The 18,777-nt window shown below is 34.5% G+C and overlaps 2 protein-coding genes across 2 annotated transcripts in view; one reads left to right on the top strand and one right to left on the bottom strand.

Moving 5' to 3' along the window:
* The window catches only part of LOC132565183 (zinc finger protein aebp2-like), a 64,576-nt gene extending 49,443 nt beyond the window's left edge, over positions 1 to 15,133 (bottom strand). The window contains exon 1 of the mRNA XM_060229813.1: positions 14,805 to 15,133. Within this exon, the coding sequence (XP_060085796.1) occupies positions 14,805 to 15,133 (329 nt within the window). The remainder of the gene's footprint in view (positions 1 to 14,804) is intronic.
* Positions 15,134 to 15,233: 100 nt separating this feature from the next.
* The window catches only part of LOC132565172 (uncharacterized), a 28,339-nt gene continuing 24,795 nt past the window's right edge, over positions 15,234 to 18,777 (top strand). The window contains exons 1-3 of the mRNA XM_060229799.1: positions 15,234 to 15,302; positions 17,846 to 18,276; positions 18,475 to 18,543. Of these exons, the coding sequence (XP_060085782.1) occupies positions 17,897 to 18,276; positions 18,475 to 18,543 (449 nt within the window). The 5' untranslated portion in view covers positions 15,234 to 15,302; positions 17,846 to 17,896. The remainder of the gene's footprint in view (positions 15,303 to 17,845; positions 18,277 to 18,474; positions 18,544 to 18,777) is intronic.

Here is an 18,777-nt window from a genome sequence, read left to right as displayed (position 1 = left end):
CCGACAAAGAAAACCCTGAGATAGAGCTCCCATCTGTACAGGGTTATTCTGCATAGTGATATGTGAGCAGTGTGCAAGAGCAGAGCAACATTAAATTGCTTCCCTAATCCGGCTTTATTGGCCCAGAGTTGAGGACACAATGCAAGGACACTTGTGATCATACTAGGTTTGACAATCTCAGTCTTTGTCTCACACTGCAAGCATCAGCAATGGTGGGATATCATACTTTACTTCAGTTATCATTGTGGCTGGAAAAATATGCTTGCCAGTAAGACTGCTGAGGTTAATATATATATTGTACAAGGTATATATTATGTTACTGTAACTTGAAACAAACAGAACTGTTTGTGTAACATTGTGGACAACAACATTTATATTAATCCAAAAACAACAATTTAGCCATACAACTAAACATATTCAACATTTCTCTGATGACAAGGAAGTAAATAAGTTTTAAAAGATGTTTGATAAATAACAATAAACCAGAATTTTATCTAGACGGCATGCCTGAATTAGAAGTATACTTATCATATTTCACTAATATTTGATGCAGATAATTCTGTCTGCATCTACAGGGTTCAATATTTGTACTTCAACATATTATTAGCAGGGCTTGATTCTTCTTCAATACATGTGACTTTCTTAATGAAGTCTGTCTGGTGTTAGCAGTAGCAGACATCTGCTACAAACATTACAGACAGGCCGAAGAAACTAATTCATATTCTGCAGGAATCAAAAGTGTTCTAATATTATATGTTATTTCTTATGTTCAACACACACTTGTGGTGATATCAAAGTAGGAGTGTGAAAAGCAAGTACTTGTTTGTGTGATCCCGAAGCAGTGTTATCTAACAGCACCGACTACCACCCAATAAGTCTGTTGACAATTTGATGCACATGCCTGTGGCAATCAGTGCACACTACACCAACACAGGTGTCAACTGAGGTTTCAACTCAAGTACCCTTGTGGTTATAAACTTGTCAAAAGTTTTCCAAAATAACGAATACATGCATGTTTAATTAACAATGCAAACTTCTAAACTGTTCAACATACATTTCACGTATGTTGTGCTGATATGAAGGTTTACTTATATGGATAACTTGTAATTTGCTTTAACATGTGAATAAGGTCTGACACATTGCATTGGGTGACCTATTGTAATTTCACCAAGACTATCATTTTTGATACTCTATGTCAATGTGATTGGGTCAGTGAGGCAAGCAAATACTGGCAAGGCCTGTAGTTAGCCTGGACAGACAGGCTTTTGTACCTAAATCCCCCTCAGGTCTGCACCTCATCGACACAACTCTAACTCCACCTGCCATGTATAGATGTATTCCCCTTTCTGTGAACTTAAACTTGTCCTGAATGAAGATGGTTATATTTTCCAGGTAATTTTTGTATCAGATTCCGCCTCACTCCACCTGTTAAAAAAACAACTGAGAAAAGCCTAGAGACAAAAGGAATGGCTCCCTGGTAGTAGTCAGACTGGAGACATTGTTCCACTAACCTAACATGTAAGATCTAATTGGGCTATCTTGATTTTCTGCTTGGTGTATCGTGACTAAACCACTCTGGAGTCAATGGTGTGTCCCACACAGGAAAGGATTGCACACACTTACCCCGATATTTCTATGTTTACTGCAAAGCACAGTACATGTTGCCTGAGTATGCACTTGAGCAGTTTTTGATATGAACTTACAAACAAGTATTACCTCTGCCCTCGTCTTGGGTTCTAGAAAATGTGTAGGAAATATTGAACTAAACAGACAAAATGATAACAGTTCACATACCAAGATCAAGACAAAACAAAAGGTAATCTTAGATCCTAATAACATCCTCATCCTTCCTCATCTAAATAATGATCCAGGACTTTCAGTGCTGTGTATAGTTACAGAAGAAAACAGTAAATTAAACATGTATGCAGTTCAGGTTAATGAGAGTTATCTAGGATTTTGACACAAGAATAAAAAAAAAAACTTCCTGTGATTTTTCGCCTCATTCCATCTGACCACAAAAAAAAGAGTGAGAGAGAAAACAGAACATTTGACTTACTTTGTTATTGTTAGCGGATGAAGTAACAGAGGTCATCATTCAATGTCAACAGCATCTCCATGGTAACACTTATCGTTAAATCAAACATAAGTCTTTATGTCATTGAAATCTTGTGTACCCAGAACGTAAATATGCAGGAGGTAGATAGTTGAGTTTTCCACCAAGGTGAAGAGACGGTCAAAATCTAATATGCTTGGTTCTTCTGATCTAACAATACTAACAGCCTAACACAAGTATGAATAATGAAACAATGGATGGTATCAATCTGTTAATCTCTCATTTCTGGTCTTCTTCATATGAATAAAATTAGGCCTTGCATTTCCCAATCTCAATCGTATTTAGAGAAACCAATTATACAGAAAATATTATGTTTCTTGGTTGACATTGGACAGACTAGGTGGATTCTTGTCCTATATTTCTATGCTAGGAGCTACCATGCTTGTACTTAGAAGAAAAATTTGTGATCCTTCATTATTCCAGGATTGTGCGACTCTCTGGTATAACTTACACAGACTCCCTACAAGGCCACAAACCAGCTGGATTTCACTTTAAAAGTTAGCTTCAAACCATACCACATTTTGTTGCTGCAAGCACTTCCCTTTTCCAAATCTTGTTCACATATTTGGTATTTCAGTAGGTAACAGCAAAGAAAAGAAAGATAAAATATTTAGAACTGGGTTAAATGGTTTTCTAATAGTTTACACTAAATCTCTGCTGGTTTACATCAAGTTCAAGGCAAATGGAAAGTTTGAAGATGAGGTTCAAGATTTATAACTTTATCATAAACACATTTTTTTTCGTCACCTTGTTATTAAATGATTGGAAATGACTCCTTCTTATAAAATGACTACAAGAAACTACCAGTATCAAGCTAGTACAACAAGTTCCTCAGCATTTTAGTTGCAATTACAGTGGTATGAATGCAATGAATTTTTATATCATTCAGAATGTTTAGGTATGTGTTCATCCACTGTAATGACAGTCCACACTTCACAGCATTTTGAATGCAATTTATGGAAAATCATTACATTTAAAACAACATCTGTATACAGTTATAAAACATAGAAAAATGTTTAAACAAAGGCTCAATTTTTTTAGTCCAATTTATAGGAAACAAAAACATTTGTCACAGTTAATTTTCACTTTACATTATTCATAAATTATAAATCCGTTGGTGTTACAGTAATGTATATAAAGCATGCGAAAGGATTACAAAGACTGACGTATATTCAAGATAGTAACATACAACACAAGTTTGAAGTGGTCATTATCTTGATTTCCAAAATACAGTATGTGTTTGGGTGAACGTACAGTCGTTAAAAATGGAATTTGTGATCAGTCCATTAGTGATCACCGCCTTGCTGTTACAGAATTTCCTATCTCAGTATGTACCATAGTGAATTTGTGATTAGTCTATCAGTGATCACCGCCATGCTGTTACAGAATTTCCTATCTCAGTATGTACCATAGTGAATTTGTGATTAGTCTATCAGTGATCACCGCCATGCTGTTACAGAATTTCCTATCTCAGTATGTACCATAGTGAATTTGTGATTAGTCTATCAGTGATCACCGCCATGCTGTTACAGAATTTCCTATCTCAGTATGTACCATAGTGAATTTGTGATTAGTCTATCAGTGATCACCGCCATGCTGTTACAGAATTTCCTATCTCAGTATGTACCATAGTGAATTAGTGATCACCGCCATGCTGTTACAGAATTTCCTATCTCAGTATGTACCATAGTGAATTAGTGATCACCGCCATGCTGTTACAGAATTTCCTATCTCAGTATGTACCATAGTGAATTTGTGATTAGTCTATCAGTGATCACCGCCATGCTGTTACAGAATTTCCTATCTCAGTATGTACCATAGTGAATTAGTGATCACCGCCATGCTGTTACAGAATTTCCTATCTCAGTATGTACCATAGTGAATTTGTGATTAGTCTATCAGTGATCACCGCCATGCTGTTACAGAATTTCCTATCTCAGTATGTACCATAGTGAATTAGTGATCACCGCCATGCTGTTACAGAATTTCCTATCTCAGTATGTACCATAGTGAATTTGTGATCACCGCCATGCTGTTACAGAATTTCCTATCTCAGTATGTACCATAGTGAATTAGTGATCACCGCCATGCTGTTACAGAATTTCCTATCTCAGTATGTACCATAGTGAATTTGTGATCACCGCCATGCTGTTACAGAATTTCCTATCTCAGTATGTACCATAGTGAATTAGTGATCACCGCCATGCTGTTACAGAATTTCCTATCTCAGTATGTACCATGGTGAATTAGTGATCACCGCCATGCTGTTACAGAATTTCCTATCTCAGTATGTACCATAGTGAATTAGTGATCACCGCCATGCTGTTACAGAATTTCCTATCTCAGTATGTACCATAGTGAATTTGTGATCACCGCCATGCTGTTACAGAATTTCCTATCTCAGTATGTACCATAGTGAATTAGTGATCACCGCCATGCTGTTACAGAATTTCCTATCTCAGTATGTACCATAGTGAATTTGTGATCACCGCCATGCTGTTACAGAATTTCCTATCTCAGTATGTACCATAGTGAATTAGTGATCACCGCCATGCTGTTACAGAATTTCCTATCTCAGTATGTACCATAGTGAATTTGGAATATCAGGTACAGAAAGTCTATGACTGAAACTTAATTCAACAGATTAGACAGATATTTAAACAATTTCTAAAGTTGATGATAATGAGAAATTTGGAATACTTAATGGAAAACATTCAAGGTATCAGGGTGTGTCTGCTTGGTACAGTTAATATTAATATCTTGTACATAGAATACATTTTAACTTCAAGGTATCAGGGTGTGTCTGCTTGGTACAGTTAATATTAATATCTTGTACAGAATTTTTAACTTCAAGGTATCATTAATATCAATATCTTGTACATAGAATACATTTTAACTTCAAGGTATCAGGGTGTGTCTGCTTGGTACAGTTAATATCAATATCTTGTACATAGAATACATTTTAACTTCAAGGTATCAGGGTGTGTCTGCTTGGTACAGTTAATATTAATATCTTGTACATAGAATACATTTTAACTTCAAGGTATCAGGGTGTGTCTGCTTGGTACAGTTAATATCAATATCTTGTACATAGAATACATTTTAACTTCAAGGTATCAGGGTGTGTCTGCTTGGTACAGTTAATATCAATATCTTGTACATAGAATACATTTTAACTTCAAGGTATCAGGGTGTGTCTGCTTGGTACAGTTAATATCAATATCTTGTACATAGAATACATTTTAACTTCAAGGTATCAGGGTGTGTCTGCTTGGTACAGTTAATATTAATATCTTGTACATAGAATACATTTTAACTTCAAGGTATCAGGGTGTGTCTGCTTGGTACAGTTAATATCAATATCTTGTACATAGAATACATTTTAACTTCAAGGTATCAGGGTGTGTCTGCTTGGTACAGTTAATATCAATATCTTGTACATAGAATACATTTTAACTTCAAGGTATCAGGGTGTGTCTGCTTGGTACAGTTAATATCAATATTTACATAGAATTTTTAACTTCAAGGTATCAGGGTGTGTCTGCTTGGTACAGTTAATATCAATATCTTGTACATAGAATACATTTTAACTTCAAGGTATCAGGGTGTGTCTGCTTGGTACAGTTAATATCAATATCTTGTACATAGAATACATTTTAACTTCAAGGTATCAGGGTGTGTCTGCTTGGTACAGTTAATATCAATATCTTGTACATAGAATACATTTTAACTTCAAGTGTGTGTCTGCTTGGTACAGTTAATATCAATATCTTGTACATAGAATACATTTTAACTTCAAGGTATCAGGGTGTGTCTGCTTGGTACAGTTAATATTAATATCTTGTACATAGAATACATTTTAACTTCAAGGTATCAGGGTGTGTCTGCTTGGTACAGTTAATATTAATATCTTGTACATAGAATACATTTTAACTTCAAGGTATCAGGGTGTGTCTGCTTGGTACAGTTAATATTAATATCTTGTACATAGAATACATTTTAACTTCAAGGTATCAGGGTGTGTCTGCTTGGTACAGTTAATATTAATATCTTGTACATAGAATACATTTTAACTTCAAGGTATCAGGGTGTGTCTGCTTGGTACAGTTAATATTAATATCTTGTACATAGAATACATTTTAACTTCAAGGTATCAGGGTGTGTCTGCTTGGTACAGTTAATATTAATATCTTGTACATAGAATACATTTTAACTTCAAGGTATCAGGGTGTGTCTGCTTGGTACAGTTAATATTAATATCTTGTACATAGAATACATTTTAACTTTAAGGTATCAGGGTGTGTCTGCTTGGTACAGTTAATATTAATATCTTGTACATAGAATACATTTTAACTTCAAGGTATCAGGGTGTGTCTGCTTGGTACAGTTAATATTAATATCTTGTACATAGAATACATTTTAACTTCAAGGTATCAGGGTGTGTCTGCTTGGTACAGTTAATATTAATATCTTGTACATAGAATACATTTTAACTTTAAGGTATCAGGGTGTGTCTGCTTGGTACAGTTAATATTAATATCTTGTACATAGAATACATTTTAACTTTAAGGTATCAGGGTGTGTCTGCTTGGTACAGTTAATATCAATATCTTGTACATAGAATACATTTTAACTTTAAAGTATCGTGATATGATCTGCTCAATACAGGTAACACAAATATCATGTATATCAGATTTGATACAGGGGGAACAAAATGGTGTTGCAGGAGTTCCACAGTATACACATGCAACTTTTATAAATTTCTCTTTTATCAGCTTCAAATTACAGTTAATGCCTGATGCTACAAGATTATATATACAAGTTTAGACAAAAAATAATTTCATGTAGATGTTTTTCAATAATCTCAAATTCCATCAACATGTTTTGGAATCATTGAAAGTAAGTCAATTACGATTAACTGTTTTATTTTTAGAATAAAAATCAATTTTGAGTATGCTGTGTAGAGGTTTTATTTTTCACTACAGCTTTTTAAAAGGAACCGTGTCTATGTGAATAAACGTCTATTTAGGAGAATCAAATGTTAACTGAATTTCATCCATTGCTTTTATTTACGTACACAACCTTTTTGTGTTGCTTTCAGAACTTAATTAGAGAAAAGGAATCCCACCAATTAACTAGAAGCCTCACAATTATATATATGCACATGTTCACATTGTGATTAACAGAACCCCAGATTATCAACAGTAAATCTACAAGTCTGCAAGTCTATAAAGTTTTAGTAAACACCTGTGACAAACAAAAACTACCACAGCAAACAACTCGAAAGTCAAGCAAGGCTGAGCATACTGCGGGCTTCAATATGGTGGCCAAGGAATACAACAAAAGATACAAGCATTTGCTATATGATGACTAGCAACTGTATTAAGTATTCCTTAAAAATATCTAAGACACAATTATTGTGAAACATGACTATCTATCTGACAGGACAAGCAGTATAAATTAATAGACTGCAACATTTATTTTCCCAAAAGGCCATCATTTTGACATCAAACAGACTTTCAACATATGGAAAACCATTATAGAAACACTATATATTGCCTCAGACAAGCATCATCCTGATACTGTTTTATCTGGCACAATCTCCACTGTCAGCCAATACGTATAGATTTATGCATGGTCGATACTGATTTAAAATAGATGTTGCATGCAAGACGTTATATGGAGCAGAGAGCAGCCTATTAACTTGACATGTTAATGTTTCCATGTGGGAATTCTGTTGGATTATCGTGTCTATGTGTAATTTTACGATAATCAACAGGTAGAGGTACTACCTGTAAATAAAATACAATCAGCCCATTAATCAAGTAAAGACCTACATCACTACCTCTGGCAACCTCAGTAACCCCATCGTCCTGTAATCTGAGAGCAATCAGGACCAGCAGTAAAACCAAAAATTTCACTTTTGGGTTGGTTTCATTATTTTTTTTTTGGTAGGGTTGGGGGATGGGGAGATGGGTGGGGGATGGGGAGAGGGGTGAGGGATGGGGAGAGGGGTGGGGAATGGGGAGAGGGGTGGGGGATGGGGAGAGGGATGAGGGATGGGGAGAGGGGTGGGGGATGGGGAGAGGGGTGGGGGATGGGGAGAGGGATGGGGAGAGGGACGAGGGATGGGGAGAGGGGTGGGGGATGGGGAGAGGGGTGGGGATGGGGAGAGGGGTTGGGGATGGGGAGAGGGGTGGGGGATAGGGAGAGGGGAAAACAATATTCATCCTAGTTGTTGAATGTGGCATTTTGGGGATTTGTTTCAATATAATATCAAACCAAATAAAAATAATTCCCAGTTAGTGACCTCTTGTTCCATTGATAAACATGATTTACATGTAAATGATTTATATAATAGAAATCGTAGGTTTTTAAGATTAATGTTTACCTAGCTGAATATATAGGATCTAATAAACTCAAGTTCAAAGGATACCTTATCAAATGAGATGAAAATTTGTTTCAGTTTGAAAAACTGCGACAAGTGCCATAAAGCTCCTATCAAACACACTTAACATCCTTTTTATTACACAATCAAAATTATTTGCAAATATGAAAAAGAACACACTTCCCAACATCACTTTTAAAATCTTCTTTGCTTTATGTCTATCTTCATTGATGTGCCTAGTGAATTGTCTAACAAACTTCCATTCTAGTACTAAATAATGTCAAGAAATGTAATATTTTACAAGTACACAGTGCAATATGTAATATGACATTGGAACATTGACTGAATAGCATGACAATCATGTGATATTATTGACTGAATAACATGACAATCATGTGATAGCATGGACTGAATAACATGACAATCATGTGATAGCATTGACTGAAAAACATGGCAATCATGTGATAGCATTGACTGAATAACATGACAATCATGTGATAGCATTAATTAAAAAACATCACAATCATGTGATGATCAAGTGATCCACATAGTTAAAAGTTATATGACCGTATTTATCCAGCAATAAGCCCACCCTTAGCAGTTTCAGTAAAAATGCCAACAAGTGATCTATCATATCCTTTAATGCCTCCCTAGCTACCTCATTAATGTTTTGAAAAGTGAGTGTTTGGCAGGATTGACACTGTAGGATATCCATTCCTGCAATCTGTACTATACCTCTCGAGCATACCTTGTAACAGCCTTGAAGACGCGACTATTTTTTTATTGGTTCATATTAAAATGAATGCGCATCAACAAACAATTTCTTTGCCGACAGCTTGATCTGGGTATCTGAGGAAGCAGACAAAAGATCGAAGAAAAAGACATACATTGTACGTACGAGACTGACTGCATACACTTACAATTATAGGTCTGCATCAATAAAGGTTATTGGACTTGACAGTCTAGACACAATGTATCGCACTGTCTCGTGTGTGTGATCACTACATATGTATGGTAAATTATCAGGCTAATATACATTTACAGGCAGAATAAACAATATCTACACTAATACATAAATCACCAACTGGCTATTTTTTTACATGTAAGATTCTAAAGATTAAAAGATAAAGTTTCCTACTGTCCCTGAATCAATCTATTTTCATGAAAACAGTTTGATGTATAAAATGTTAATTTTGCTCCACATAAGTAAACTACAAGCTAGATATATAAATTCCATTCTAGATTTCCTTATACAAATGGTGTAAAAGATGACTGACTATACACTGTGATAATATAAGTATAATCTCACCACAGCCATACAGTGTGGTCATCTCAATCAGGCAGCAGCTGGTCTATTAAACTTACAACAACAAAGCTAATTAGAAGGCTAAACATCTTCCCATTGTCTTCAAAACACTTTGAGAAGACATGATTACCTTTGTGACATATGTACTTTTTTATATTTGTCTAAATAAGGTCGCCAAGTCTTTAGCTATGAAAAAGTGATTTCAATGGAAAATGCATAAATCTATGCCTGTGAAAAGTGGGACAATATTTAATGGGTAACAATTTTAACATGATACACAGGAAATATCTCAATGTGCACTTTTATCAATTCACTTTACTCGGGGAAAACATGTCCAAGAAATATTGATGAGTTTAGATTCAAGACACATCCATATCTTCATTAGGCATATCTTACAAAACAACAAGGCTCCACGCTGCTGGCAGGTTGACGTTGTCTGCGCCATTGAGTCGTGGATCAATTGGCATCAAATTGAAGATAATTATCTATTGAGAGTGTGACTATAGACTGTATAACAGTGTTCCTTTTCGTTGATACAATCCATTGTGACTGTTAAATCAAATAGGAATCTGACAGGAGTCAGTAGAATGTTTAGCATCACCCTGGTTTATAAAGAAATAGTAATCTGACAGGAGTCAGTAGAATGTTTAACATCACTCTAGTTTATATAGGGATATGAATTGGACAGGAGTCAGTAGAATGTTTAACATCACTCTAGTTTATATAGGAATATGAATTGGACAGGAGTCAGTAGAATGTTTAACATCACTCTAGTTTATATAGGGATATGAATTGGACAGGAGTCAGTAGAATGTTTAACATCACTCTAGTTTATATAGGAATATGAATTGGACAGGAGTCAGTAGAATGTTTAACATCACTCTAGTTTATATAGGAATATGAATTGGACAGGAGTCAGTAGAATGTTTAACATCACTCTAGTTTATATAGGAATATGAATTGGACAGGATATAGTCAGTAGAATGTTTAACATCACTCTAGTTTATATAGGAATATGAATTGGACAGGAACATCACTCTAGTTTATATAGGAATATGAATTGGACAGGAGTCAGTAGAATGTTTAACATCACTCTAGTTTATATAGGAATATGAATTGGACAGGAGTCAGTAGAATGTTTAACATCACTCTAGTTTATATAGGAATATGAATTGGACAGGAGTCAGTAGAATGTTTAACATCACTCTAGTTTATATAGGGATATGAATTGGACAGGAGTCAGTAGAATGTTTAACATCACTCTAGTTTATATAGGGATATGAATTGGACAGGAGTCAGTAGAATGTTTAACATCACTCTAGTTTATATAGGGATATGAATTGGACAGGAGTCAGTAGAATGTTTAACATCACTCTAGTTTATATAGGGATATGAATTGGACAGGAGTCAGTAGAATGTTTAACATCACTCTAGTTTATATAGGAATATGAATTGGACAGGAGTCAGTAGAATGTTTAACATCACTCTAGTTTATATAGGAATATGAATTGGACAGGAGTCAGTAGAATGTTTAACATCACTCTAGTTTATATAGGAATATGAATTGGACAGGAGTCAGTAGAATGTTTAACATTACTCTAGTTTATATAGGAATATGAATTGGACAGGAGTCAGTAGAATGTTTAACATTACTCTGGTTTATGCAGAAATAGGAACAGGACAGGAGTCATTTATCTAACATCACCCTGGTGGAGTCAATCACATGTTAAAAAACATTCTGGTTTATAAAGAAATTGGAATCAGACAGAATCCAATCAACCGTTTAATATCATTCTAGTTGGTATGTAGAAACTTGACAAAGTAACGTTCATGAATTATTTTCTTTGAAAACCTCCATTTTCTTTTATGTTACCAAGAAACATTCACAACTATGTGTCCAACAATTCTTTTAACAGGGCTTGATATTCATATCTAAAAGTACTGTTTCAACATGGACCAGGAAATTAATTGATATGCATAGATATAATATAAGTATCGTTATATGTAGGTACAAGTTATGTCATGTCTACCACATAGTGATAACGGCAGTAGAAATACTATTCAGGAAGTTAATAACTAAACCTCCAGGTATCAAATCTTTGGTTTTTCTAGAAAATCATGATAGTGTGCAAGTCAATCCATATGTAGGAATCTAAAGGTTTATAGAATCCGAGGTGATGATTGATGTTCTATCTCTTATCTGTACTGTTGGTAATATTTAATGGGGTTTTAATTTTGCTATACTTGCAGTTAGGAAACATAACATGAAATCAATATGCAGTAAACATTTTATAGTGAATTAAAATCTCAGAAAATGTTCGTTCTTTCGGTATACATTCATACCAATTGATAAACATGAAATTAAATGCCTGTGAAGAAACCAAAACCAGACAGTTGCGAAATATATCTTCCATGAAATTAAACAACTATACAGCATGTAACATTAATTCATATGACATTTTCATATACCATACTAGTATTATCTATATTGTGTATTCATAACTAATTTTTTACATATGGTGAACTTAATATGGCCATGGCATGTTAACATACTAGCATTAATACTCTATCTACCTGGCTGGTATTATCAGTACAAATTTAGCATTGTAGTCAATCTTTCTTTTTTGTATTTTATTCTATTTTGCAATTTTTACAGCAGCACAAAAATTCTTATCTTTGATATTCCATTTTCAAAACATGAGATATTGTATTTCTTAGCATATACTCATACTGTTATACATGTAAAGCAAAGCAGAATTATAATTTAAAGATTGTAAAACATAGTAATGTGTCCTGTTATAGAGAGAAAGAAGAAGACATTTTTAATCAATCTTAATAATACAATATTTGGGGAGGAAATTAGATTACACATAGAAATTTTGCACAATATATCTTAAAAAACATTTCCACACCATTTGCAAATACAAATATTTAAAACATTACAAAATGCTTAGAAAATCCCTGGCAATTAAACAATTTTAATGAAATAATTTCAACACCGTGTGTCCTGAGGTGACAACAAATTACCACACCATGTCTACTGGCCATTACCTATCAAAATTGTCCAATTAATGTTTAAGTAGAGAAAAGATAAAGTAATACTAGAGAATCAGTATATGGAGCTTCATATACACCTGAACTGACCGTCGTGTGATAGAAATCATCAAAGTCTTAACTTATAATAAACTTTGAAAATGTAGGTGAATCCCATAGGAAAAATGCAAGTCATGACCAGAACTCTGAGTCCCAATAATCATTGGTAACTTTATGAGTTTAAAGACTCTAAAATTTTAGCTTCCTTTTAAGTAAAAATGCAGTAAAAAAAATAAATTCTACTATTTATTATTATTAAGAATATTTCACATCTGAATGTGGAGGACTTTAGGTGGTAAATGAAAAATACCTGAGTGATAATATGAAATATTCTAATGGTATTGTATTTCCCACATACTTTTTACCATTATACATGTTTTCAATTTTCCAATGGTAATGATCACAAATAATAGCATGAAAGAAAATTACCGATTTTCTATTTAATTAATAAACAGTTATTTAATCTGGCTTTATCATAACTTTATGGGATGAGACAGACTGTAACTATAAGGAAATATGACTTGTAAAATTCCCCATCAAATTCATCAAATTCAAGAGACATACACTATATAAAATAATTTCAATATCATGAGTCACTATACACACAAATTCCTGTGGTGCCCTTTATTGGGACAAAGCTTTATAGTTTCCTTGACACTATTACGATGAAATTGAAATCTCTTTCTCCGTTTCCTTGCAAATCCTATTTTTCATACAAAAGTTAGCCAGAAAGTTAAAAGTTGTTACTAAATCAGCCAACCGGAACCATGTGTAAATGATAAATGAGAAACAGTGAAAGGTGAGCCCCTATTGAGACCAGACACACCTTTAAACCTGTGTTAAACCACAGAGGTCATGACACTGACACCAGCTAAAAAATCCTAAAATACTCCTACACACTGTACTTTGATTCAACTTTGGTGGTTTATATAAAGAATTAAATTTTATTAACTGTTAATAATTGCAAAAATCTTGTATATATAGTAAATTTGAAGAGTCTATGGTGCTAACCATTTCTATGTTAATTTCTTTACGACAGAGCAAAAACATTCACTGGTTTCATCTTAATTAGCTGTATAGTAGATTATTGATCACTGAATTAAATTTTACATTCACCGTTTCTGTATACGGTATTTAAAATACTGATTAGGCCTAATAAGAATACTACTTTTTCCACAACCATGGAAAAAATAAAATGTAAAGTTGGTCGGCAATTCTTTTTATCTTACTTTTTCTTAATGGTATTTATAGAGAAGGTATTATCATTCCTTACTGACATTGTTTTAAATGTTTATGTAAATGTCAGAAACCTATATTTCTTCAATGTAAAAGAAAATTAGACTTCTTCACACAGAGATTTCAATGCTGTATTATATTATAAATGAATTGTAAGTTAAAATGACTGTTGACACATGTTTTCATTTATCAAATTTCAAATTGGGGAAGAAAAAAAACCAATGAAATCAAATTTTTGATATGCAAAACAGTATGTGTTGAATTTAGTTTCATTTCTTATCACTACTGACAGAGCTTTTTCAAAAGAAATCATAAATCCTAAATGATGGTCAGAATTTGTAAAATTATTCTTATAAATCACATTTTTTAACAGCTGGTCACGGTGACATTAGCAAACATGGTTTCTAAAGGGAGCGACTGAATTGGCAAATAACAAATCAGAGGTAACAACAACAATAACAAAAGCTACAAATATTAATCAGGTCTGCAGTTACATATTGTCATAATCATGACGACTGTATGATGCTGTTGCGAAGCAACAAATAAACAAAATTTACTCAGGAAAATTGATTACCCCGTGGAGGTGCCCCAATGAAGCCCCTTTGTCCAGGGAAGCCATGCAACTCGAGGAGGGGTTGCTCGTATATACAAGCTTTTGAATAACTTACGTGACTCGTGGCTCAGTCTGATCCTGCTTGGACAACCTCCTTGTCCGCCGGGGCGAATCCTGCCCCCCGGACACTCTCTCCCCACGCGACCGAAGTGTTGGAATCGATGGTTTCGTGAATGAATTGTGTTTGTTGGTACCGTTGATCCTTGTAAGTTTCTCCAAAATTATCTCCTTTGCATTCATACAATCACCTGTTTTATCTTCATAATTTAATTTGTGATTCAACCCATTTTTCTTGCACATTTCACGTAGATCAGAGACACAGTTGTCCTGTCTTTCTTCACTGTTATTATCCCCACTATTTTCCATGCACCCGACAGCCGCCATCTTGTACACCTTCCATCATGACGTCACCAAAACATGCGCGGATTTCCTTTTTCGCACGTGCAAAGTGACGTCATTTAGAGGGTTTCCCCAACATGGCAGGTTTCCCAGATCACCTGAATCTCGTTTCTACAAATAATGAAGCATAGTGAGCTTGCAAGGACAAAATGACGTAAGCATGGTAGCGCTACATATCACCGATATGTCTTCCAGATAACAAATCACTATAATGCACATTTTTACGCCGGAAATCGCGACAATTACAACATTTTGCATTTCGGCCGTGACATCTCACTGTCGTAAATGCCCTTAGTGTTTTTCCCTTCCACCGGCACAAAATGTACAGTATTTCAGATGAATGATGTAAATATGTAAGAATACACCTATGATCTCATGCTTTATAATATGAAGACGGATGACTATGTAGAAACAGCATAGTTTATTGCGTGTTTGTATGGATTTTACAGTTACGGGGAGGGGCTGGAGTATGGGTAGAGACTCTTAAAAGGTGTAGAGGATATCAATTTAGCCATTCACCAGTGACTCAGTCATCATCACATTAGACTAGTGTTGTACCTGCTTCTGGTTGAGGGGTGTTGTAAATATTGTTGTGTTTACTGGCAGTTGTGAGGATAAATAGGTAATAGCAAGATAAATCTGGACTTACTGGGTCAATTAACACTGGTCAGTCAGCTCAGTTGCTTATAGTGTCTCATATTCAACTGCCTAGTCCCAAGAAGCTCTGAACAGTTACTTAAAGCACTGAAACATATGATGAGAATCCCATTTTCACACTGAATTTTGTCTTTGTCTACTGATTTGTTTTGCACTGACATTTACAACAACAAGGTGGTCAAAGGGAGGATGTAGTAGATATGTAGCAGCCCCACTCTCCTAAGTTGGGGCTTAGTGGGCTAACAAATTCATTTAAGTGAGGAAATAATGAATACCTCATTCTGGCTTAACAATCTAGCATCAATAGATATCAGATGTCCCATGTAAGCATTATTGTAAACTAGTCATAGGACTTCTATCTCTACTGCACGATTGTTTTGGCCACAGAATTTTCTTTTTGTTAAATTCTGGTGCATCAAAATCTACATAGCACCACCAACTTAACTTAACACTATATATCCTTATACAAAAAGCTGAGAAAATGAAACTATTTAAATAAAAGCAAATTAGTGGGAAATTCATATCAAAGGATTGTGTGTCGGTGATATTCAATTTTACCTATGATTAAACAAATGTTCAATATTTGTTTGGTGATTTTGGCCCGTGAATTATGGAGGTATAACATTGTTTTGTGACAGAGGTATTTACGTATGTACACATGACACATGTGCTCAGTGCCATACATGTGCATGTGTGTCAACAATTATAACAGAAACAAAAGAGTTATGGAGATATCTAATTGATGATTGAATCCAGTGACAATTCAGCAGTAAAAGCATATAAACTCAATGACTTGAAGAATTTTGAGCATTGAGATTCCTGTACTTTTTTCATTATGAATGTCTGTATCAAGTACATGCTTTGACCGGTGGTACATACAGAAATGTTATGATAGCATTTGCATACTATGTCTTGAGAGGTGTGTTTGACTAGAGACGTCTCTGGTTATCCCTTTTCCCACTACTCCAAATATTATGATAAATGAAAATCAGTTTCATTTGGTCACTCTGATTGTAAGTGAGAATATATCGAAATATGACAAAATTTAGTTATTTTCATTTGGATTTGGTCATCTGTTTGATTCTGAGGTATTGTTAACAAATGTATATTGGCATGTGGAATGCTGTGGCACAATGTATGTTACATAATGATCGGTTGTGGCATTTTATAACATTTGTTATCACTAAATTTCACACCATCATCCATGTAAAAATCTAGTTAAAAGTAACAATTAAGTGTAGGTATTCTATATATGGGCTATCAATCATTTCGGACAAGGCCGTTCACACAACTGCATATAGCCATGTCCAGTGATGGCTTCCCTTTCAAAAGAGATTAAAAACAAAGTAAAAAGCACATTATTTTTCTTATACAGAATAGGTTTTTACTTCTAAATTATTTTGAACGTTTGTAAATAAATGTAAGTGTGACCTGTGAAGTGGTGTTTTATTAGGTAAATAGCGTATCACTATCACCAAAGTAACACTTGTCACATCATGTGTCACATGACCTTGTTTCACATTCAAAATATGCATATTCACCAGACAAAGCTAAAAGGAAATGACCAGCTTTCATTGGCATCTGTGTGCAAAGAAAGATGGGATACCAGGGACTTTATACACTATTTATAATTGCATTATTTTAGCCTGAAATACGGCATTGTGGAAAGTCACAGCCAAAACTTTAAGAACTACTGATGCTAAAGATTTTCTTCATAAAGAAACAACACTGACCAAAACAATGTTAGATACAAAATAAGAATAATTTCAGTAATCAAAAGTCTAGCTCTGTTCCAAGTTCCATGCTTGTTGTGCAATGTCCGCCTAGTTTGCCTTTTTGTACTTGATCTCTGGTTAGAGTAAGGCAGTTTAATTCCTGATGATAACATGTCATAACTTAAAAAGAAAGATAGTTATATTTGAATGATCACTTTGGAGAGCAAAGCACATAAAATGAAAACAGTGATTGAAAGCAATCTATGAAATTGCAAGACTGGGAAGCTGACAGCATTGATATTAGTGTATACTTTCTATTTATCAGCTTGGAGTGTTCAACTTGATGTTGATACAGTACAGTGTCACCTGAAAGGACATGATGGACCCAGATCTAAGTTTGAGAGATGACATCACTGACTATGAAGCAGACTTCGGAGGTGACTCAATGTATTACAACTCAGATCAGTACGAGACACAGGATTACATTTCCAGTAATGCAGAAGACTACAACTCCAGGAGCGCAACAGACTACAACTCTGATGTACATCAGAGGTCTGGTTACCAAGACAACTATGATATCAGTTTGGAAGACGATGATATAAACGATGACGATTATGCTGCTGATGCAGAGGATAATGAAGAAATACCTCATAGACACAGAGTATTCTATGATCCAGGACATTTTCGTTACAACAGAAAGGTGTGCGTGGCTGCCATACCATGCCTACTGATATTATTAGCAGTGTGTGGAGAAATGTAAGTTAATTCAAGGTCAAGAGAAATGGTCTTAAAGATAATGAAGATGAATATTTAAAAAAAAAATCAGGTTTTGAAGGTTGATTTCTTTGCAATTTCTTCAAGGAACTAAAACCATAATTCATTTGATTCTTTTTCATGTGATGTTTCAATTTTATGTATACAGCTACTACTATTACCTTATAAACTGTTTTGTAGGTTGTTAGTCATTGCAAGTTTTGGCGTGGCATTACTACTTTCCATTGACCATGGAGGACAAAACCAAAGGTATTTATCAATTATCTGTTCAAGTCACACATTTATGAACAAATCTTCTTGTGTTAGTCTATATCAGTGGTAAAGATATTAACAGAAATATCAGTAAACTAGTCATTTTACACAAAGAAAAAAAGTGCCGATTTTTGTATAAATAAAGATGAAAGAGTCAGGAAGTAAGTTGCTGACTCAATGATCAGAGTCTTTCTGAAGATTTGACATATCTTTAGTGTATTTGTTCTGAAA

This window comes from Ylistrum balloti, unplaced genomic scaffold, assembly GCF_031769215.1.
Source record: "Ylistrum balloti isolate Yb309-2 unplaced genomic scaffold, AGI_CSIRO_Ybal_v1 Utg369700, whole genome shotgun sequence".
Classification (NCBI taxonomy): domain Eukaryota; kingdom Metazoa; phylum Mollusca; class Bivalvia; order Pectinida; family Pectinidae; genus Ylistrum; species Ylistrum balloti.
Note: the sequence above shows the minus strand (reverse complement) of the source record. Positions and strands in the feature narration are given on the sequence as shown.